The sequence below is a fragment of the Thermobia domestica genome, chromosome 9 (assembly GCF_964235325.1).
Source record: "Thermobia domestica chromosome 9, izTheDome1.hap1.1, whole genome shotgun sequence".
Classification (NCBI taxonomy): Eukaryota; Metazoa; Arthropoda; class Insecta; order Zygentoma; family Lepismatidae; genus Thermobia; species Thermobia domestica.
This window is the reverse complement of record NC_137462.1, coordinates 80,961,231-80,969,173: the sequence shown is the minus strand read 5'-3', so window position 1 is coordinate 80,969,173 and position 7,943 is coordinate 80,961,231. Positions and strand designations below refer to the sequence as shown.

The window sequence follows — 7,943 nt, the reverse complement described above, 5'->3', positions numbered from 1 at the left end:
GGCGGCGAACTTCAGGCTCAAAGAAAGTTCTTTCCCCATTGATATAAGTAGCAATAATTACATTCTATACCAACACTGATGCTTGATACATGTACCAAAGCGATAAAATTTTTACTCATTAGATGTGTATTAACCAACTTTAGCTGTATTTCAAGCATTAATCTATTAATTAAGTAGAGGGCCTCCATAGTCTAGAGGTTAAAGCGTTGGACTCATGTCTACGTGTTCCTGGGTTCAATCCCCGGACTTTCCGCTTTTCAACGGCAGGAAAACTGGGGAGTCACATAAATAAAGATATGACGGTCACTTGGCCTGCAAAGCTCCTAATACGCCTGTTGGCGGGTAGTGACGCGACCGGCTGACCCGCGTTCTGTTACCCAGGTGGATGAATTTTTACCACTCGCTATCAGATGAGTTGGAGCAGGCCCAGGATCTATTGGTCTGCCGTGGCAGTGATTATTATTATTACTATTATTATTATTATTATTATTATTATTATTATTAGTAGTAGTATTGTAGTAGTAGTCGTAGTAGTATCGTCTACTAACTAGAATTCTGAAGAGTTAAAATGTATGATTGTTACCGTTAACAGATCTCCGTGGAGTTTCGCTATCACAAATTTTGCAATAGACCCATTATTTCATAAACATATCGTAAATAAGTAACACGTACCAGTGTAAGACTATATAGATTATGTTTCTATCCAATACGATTAACGTGACTTAAAAAAAGTTTTCGGGCTTCGGCAGCTAATTTGAATGCATTCGCATCTATTTTATGAATGCGCTGATTCTTGATGATTTTCACAACACAAAGTTTTAATGAATACGGAGAGAATTTAATTTTTATGTACAGTTAGCAAAAGAAAAAATGAGGCCATTCTTACCTAGATTCTGTAAGAATAGCCCCATTTTTTGTTTTCCTAACTGTACATTTTCACAATGAACACGGAATATGTAGATTCAATATTTATACGCAGTTATTTTATCATTTATGCATTTTCTTCACCTTTAAAATACAAATTAAATATATTTTTTTTCGTTTAAGAAAAGAAACTTTATTTGTAACGTATTAGTTCTTTTCCTTTCCACAGGTGGATCGATCGATTACGAGCATTTCGCAGGAGGAAGAAGAACAATTGAAATCTGGAACAATTGATATACGAAACGAAGATGGATCAGCATTTCCACAGGAAATTGTAATAGACGTAAGTTAAACATTTTGCTATTTGAATAAACATACAATAAACATACACATGAAGGCTTTCCAATCGTGGTTTGAACTTGCAAACCGATTACAGTCAGGTAAAACTGTTGACGCTGAAAACCAAGCAATTATTCGCAATGAAACTGAGCGTTGGAAAGAGGTTCTCAAACGACTGCTGTGTATAATTCAGTTTCTTGCTTCCCAGAACTTGGCATTTCGTGGTCAAAATGACACTATTTACTTAAGAAACAACGGCAATTTTCTCAAACTAGTTGAGTGTATTGCACAGTTTGATGTTACTATGGCTGAGCATTTGCGACGAATAACATGTAAAGAGACACATGTACATTATTTGAGCAAGGACATTCAAAATGAAATAATTGAACTCCTTGGGTCAAAAATAAAGGATAAAATTTTGACTGATTTAATGAAAGCGACATATTATTCCGTAATATTAGATTGTACACCAGACGTAAGTCATACAGAGCAAATGACACTAATTGTTCGTTTCGTGAAGGTAGAACTGGGTAAGGAACCATCCATTGAAGAACATTTTTGGGGATTTTTGTGCATAAATGATTCTTCAGGAGAAGGACTAACTACCACTATTTTGGAAGAATTAGAAAAACTGAAAATTCCTCTCTCAAACATGCGTGGCCAAGGGTATGATAACGGTGCCAATATGAAAGGAAAGCACTCAGGCGTTCAAAAAAGAATATTAGATCTAAATAGTCGAGCATTTTTTGTCCCTTGTAGCTCCCAATCATTGAATTTGGTTGTGAATGATTCTGCAATGTGCTGTAGTGAGGCTGTAATTTTTTTTGCTTTATTGCAAGAAGTATACAATTATTTTTCTAGTTCCACATATCGTTGGTCTGTTCTGCAAAAACATATATCCAATTTCACTTTGAAACCTCTTAGTCATACTAGATGGGAGAGTTGTATTGATGCTGTCAAATCGTTTCGCTACCAGTTAGGAGAAATTTACGATGCTCTTTTCGAAGCATCAAAGAACTCAAAGATAGACGTTATGGGCAAAAATAAGGGTTGTTCCCTGGCTAGGAAGCTCCTGAATTTTAAGTTCGTTTGTGTTGTGGTGTTTTGGTATGAAGTTCTTTCTTGTGTTAATGTGGTTAGCCATGTTTTCCAACAAGAATCAGTGGACAATCAGCAAGCAGTTGATCTGCTTAAGAAAACCAAGTGTCGCCTTGAGAACATGCGAAGTGATGAAGGTTTCCAGAATATTTTGGTTGATGCCAAAGTAATTGCTGAAGAGCTCGACATTCAACCACAATTTGAGAATGAACCAAAACTCCGACCTAGAAAAGTCAAACGACAATTTTTGTATGAATCTGAAGACGAACCGATTAATGATCCATACAGTGCGTTTAAATGTAACTTCTATTTTTGCGCATTAGACACAATTATCTGTTCCCTGAATGAAAGATTTCAACAACTGAAGCAGCACAGCGAAATATTTGGTTTTTTGTATGACATCCATCCAATAACGGACAAAGAGTATTTACTAAAGTGTTGCAAGGACTTACAACTATCTTTAACAGACAAAGATCACTGTGATATTGACGGATTTCAGTTATATCAAGAGCTCTTACTTTTACCTTCATTTCTCGGTTCTGAAAGTGGGAGCAAACCGTTGCAAGTACTTACATATATTTGCAAGAACTCCCTTATTGGGTTATTTCCAAATGCAACTATTGCTCTAAGAATCTTACTAACTATTCCTGTAAGTGTAGCTTCAGCAGAAAGAAGTTTCTCCAAGTTCAAACTTATAAAGAACTACCTACGATCAACGATGACGCAAGAGCGTCTTGTAGGCCTTTCTATGATGTCTATTGAATGTGATGTTCTGTGTGAGCTTGACACTGATACTTTAATTAAAGACTTTGCAGAGAAAAAGGCACGAAAAGTTAACTTTACTTAGCATTGTAAACAAGTCAAAGGACAATTTGCATTAAAACTGTATAAAGATATAAAATTATATTACTGGTTGTATTATTTGTATTACGAAATCTTTGTACAATGCTGTTACAAAATATATTTGTATGTTCTTTTGTTCATATATGTGTTCTCTTTCGCAGTTAACAAGGTTGTTTATGTATATATGTGTAAATAAATGCTGTATCGCATCATCAATCTTAATTTTATATAAATCGTTGTTTCTTGAATCGTTCTGTAAATTTCTAATCAGTGACGTAGAATATTTTGCATGCTCATGTGTAAATAATTGTTTCGTATATCGTTAACCAAAACTTACTCTGTGTATTTAACTGACAAAAGTTAAGATCTTACTCAGTTTGATAACTGATTCTTATAGTTATAGTTATAGAGTTCAAGGAGTTATCCTTTAAAAACAGCTATCTGTAAGGTAGCATAGCAAATTTAAACTCAGTAATACCAATGGGTTGTAGGGGGCGCCATATGGATTCTTTGCCCGGGTGATAGTTTCCCCTTCCGCCGGCCCTGTAGACGAATCCCAAAGTTATACGTACCACCGGGCGGGATATCGTGAGTTACGACATATTTTGTAATGTAAAAGCTACAACAAATTACCTAGCAGAATAGTTTGAATCGAGTCATTTATTCAGAAACGGTTGGATAAATAGAAAACTCGGCGAGAACATATCCCATCATTTTCAAGGACACAAATTTTGGGTTAAAATTACGCCCCAGGGTCCCCAGCAGGGTCCAAGACGGGGTCCAACTCGAAATTTTTAAATTGCAAGGGGGTTAAGTAGCATATCGTTTGAAAGCTGTTTTAAAATGAAAGAAAATGAAGCAAGTCTCGACTTTCTACGACAACCCTGTGCAAATTAGATAAGACCAAGATAAGACTAAAAGTATAGACCAACCCTGGGGCACAAATGCTTCCTTTCGGAGTTAAAGGCTGCCTAAAACATTAAAAAAAAGACTTTAAAGGTCAATAGCTCCAAAACTATGGAACCTACCGTAGTCGGGTCAAGACTTCACTTAGAAACTAGTATGTGACCTATCCAAAAATACATGTTTAAGAATCTTAAGGTACTCACCAAGCAATTCTTATAGAGGAAGTTTGGGTATGGGCATATAATTTGAAGTACTCTCCAACTATCTCCATAAAAATTGTTGCGAAAGTACCGCAGGATTCTGAAACTTGAATAGTTGGATAGGGCACATACAAGTTCCTAAGTGAAGTCTTGACCTGACTACGATAGGTTCCATAATTTTGGAACTATGGATTTTTAAAATTCAATTTTTCTTGTTTTCGGCAGCCTAAAACTCCGAAAGGAAACATTTGTGGACCCAGGTTGGTCTATACTTTTCGTCTTATCTTGGTGTCAGGAATCACCTCCCAAACGTTGTCAGTGTGTTTTGAAACACCCTGTATATACGTAGATGAGTATAGAAGAACAAAATCAAATGAATCATTTTTGACAAAATCGTCTGGAAAGAAAACATCCCAAGCCAAAGCTATATCTTCTGATCGTTTTCCTTTCTTTTCGAAGATGATAAACCAATTGATATGATAGTTAATGAAATATTGGACTAAGTTACAATTAAACAAAATAATTAGATACGTTTTCGAGAAAATCCACATTTTTTAAATGTTCACCCTCAAGTATAATACCCTTACTTCTGAATTTAAGAACATTAAAAAAAAGTCAATAACGCTCTCGCCTTCAGTGCAAGCGGTCCGGGCTCGATTCCCGGTGGGAGTGGGGCACTCGGTCGAAAAAGTGTAAAAAGCTTTTGCAGGCTAGCCATCATAAATAAGGTTTTCCTCATTCACACCAGACAAATGCCGGGGTGCTATCTAACTTATAGGTCCCAGGCCGCTTCCTTCCCTTTCCTCGGATACTGTGATCGCCGAGGGACGTCATCCCTCATATGTGTAACGGGCTAACATGGCCTTAGATGCTGAGAGCCAGGCCGGTAGCCAGCCCAAAAATGTAGGGGGGTCCAGCTGAAGTTAGAGGGGGGCCGACCCAAAATATTATAGTTCATCACTATATTATAGTTCATTTGCAAGCCTACCGTGAAAATTTTAGGGGGGCCCGCAAAAATTTAGGGGGGTGGGCCCCCTAGACCCCCCTCGATACGGGCCTGCTGAGAGCCTAGAAATCTAATCCCTAATTCTAATTCGATATGACACCTAGGTAAGTGAACATACCGAACAGACGGACGAACATCGAGAAACCGCTTTTGTTGGTATGTAAGGAGTCTTGAAACGTGTAAATCTGTTGAAATCTGGAATTTATTTTAATTTTCATTATCATCATACTTCCTTCTATTATCGCTTGAAAGGAAAGAAAGAAAGGAACAGTGAGCTAAATACTTCTCTCAGCAGAAATGAGAATTAAAAAAAAAAAAAAAAAAAAGATAGAAATTAGTAAGAACTAAGCACGGGAAAGAGAAGTATAAACTTTTCCTGCTGTCGTAATGACGCTTAAACCAAGTTTATATTACTGCTCATTACTTTGAGTTGATGTATATGGTTTAGAGACGATGTTGTTTTCTGCGGTTGCTATGGCAATGAATGCTATTAAGGTTTTTGTGACATGAGGTTTCGCTGAACTCTCCTAAATCGATGTCATCCGACACTTAATATGGTTTAACTGGGTCACACACACACACTCAAACAAATACATATACACATTTAGTGTGGAAGTTTCCTTGATCATGAGTCCATTGTTTAGAAATAATACTTTCTAACAATAAGAGGTCATCATTACGGAAAATAACAATCCTAAAAGCAGTACGAAGTTTACGAGATATCAACAATACGATGCGAGATTGGAAACAAACAATTTGGGAAGGTTGTTAGTGAAGAATATATAGAGAGACTAAACAAAAATATGAAAGGACCCTCCAAGAAACATATTATCTTGACTAATATGGCGTAGGATAATCTTTGAAACAGCTTACATTCTACTTGGAATGAATAAATAGATATTCTTGTATAGTTTTCAAAAGCATCTTGTAACATTTTTTCTGCAAAGCACTGGTAAGTTCCATTATGATGACGGAGGTAGATAATGCGCTCGCACGTTTATCTCCAACACTAACCACAAGGGTTCAATGATGATGAGATCTGCTAATTGCTGAGGAAATGGCAGATGTGATCATTCATCTTCATGTTCAGAAACTAGTTCTGGAATATGTGAACAGGGGCTTTGTCGTCATGGTAGTATAAAGTTTAGGTACAAAGTTTGCACCATTGGATGGACTGATAGCTCAAAATGATCACATAATCGTTTGCAATTACATGACCTTGCAGGACAATGATGGGTCCGACAGAATACCAATGTCCAACGACAAGGCCTAAACCATGACCGAATTCCCGCCATATTTCACCCTTGGTAGCAAGCTATCCAGATCGTATGCTTGAGATAGCATTCCACCCACATTAGACCAAAAGTTGTAAATAGGATGAAGGTTGAATCATTAGACCAATTGATCATCTTCCATTGCAAGTTTAATGATTTTGACACTACTGTCTCTTCTTAGTAACATTTCGATCATATCCACGACCTTTAAACACCATCCGGAGCTTTAATCTGCCACTTAGGTTCTGGTTCACAGTAGACTGCCACGTCCAATTGTTTTTCCATCACACACTGTGTAGGAGGGTTTTCCTGCAGAGCTATTTGATGCAACTTCCACGCTGCAGGTTAAATCACCACAGTACATAGTGGCTTTCTACTCCCCTTACTCTGTGAACGAAGTGCTGGAATGTCGTGGTGTTTATGTCGATTAATTATATTCTTGGTAGTAATTGACCCCAATGCACATACATTTTTCCTGCAATGTTTTTAAATCAGTGTTAAAGCGAATAAACACTTTAGCCCTAATTCGCAGATATATCAAGTTATTACAATAAACCTATCAACTTCAGATTAATATGTCATAACATTATACATACCAACTAACATCGATTTATTCCTTTTATTTACACAAACATATTCCATCTATATTCGTCCATTTCGTGTATATGTCCATAATAATCTTTTTTCCATGACAACATGTCAAGTCAATAACAATGTTCTTTCTTTTAATTATATCTAAGCTATATGCTTAATTATTGCGCCTCTGATCAATGTTGATAATATAGGTACAGATTAATTATAATAGGGATATATAGGGATATATCGCTGTAAATGTCGCCCAGAACGGGAATTCCGTAACAGTATTACAGTGAAGGAAAGAACCCTGGATATTTTCAAAACATTCACTTTTTGAATAGCCCTCGTACTAATTATTATTACATCAATCCTCGTATTAATTATTATTATTACATCAATATAAATATTTTTCTTTTCTCTTCTTTCTCCATATATATATATATCAATTCATTTATAATAACATTTTTCTTTTATTATTAATCACATATCATAAAACGTCGATTCATTACAAATATCATTTATGGATCTATTCAAAATTATAACTAATTGATGACTTACGCAGAGTTACTAGTTAGTTGTTCCTCTTTTACATTGAACGATAACATCCATATACAAACAACATTATTTATAATTAAGATCGTCATCTTATCAAAACAACAACAAGATCAGAAGGCAATAATTACATTTAAAGGCTTCAATTTAAAATCAATGTCATAGATTTCAAGTTAACATAATCAAATCTCTTTTGAACATGTAAAGTAAAATAAAGGTAAACATAACACTCAAAGTTAATACAAAGATAAGATAAATTAATCACATGATAACATGTTGCACAAA

General features: G+C 35.9%; 1 protein-coding gene across 1 annotated transcript; it reads left to right on the top strand.

The window, feature by feature from the left end:
- Positions 1–1,255: 1,255 nt before the first annotated feature.
- Positions 1,256–3,148, top strand: LOC145660906 (zinc finger MYM-type protein 1-like). The gene has a single exon (XM_081726338.1). The coding sequence runs from the start codon at positions 1,256–1,258 to the stop codon at positions 3,146–3,148; it is 1,893 nt and encodes a 630-aa protein (XP_081582464.1).
- Positions 3,149–7,943: the final 4,795 nt, after the last annotated feature.

Bases quoted from the DNA above. Each gene is read 5' to 3' on its own strand.
- LOC145660906 (XM_081726338.1), top strand. From the start codon at position 1,256: ATGAAGGCTTTCCAATCGTGGTTTGAACTTGCAAACCGATTACAGTCA.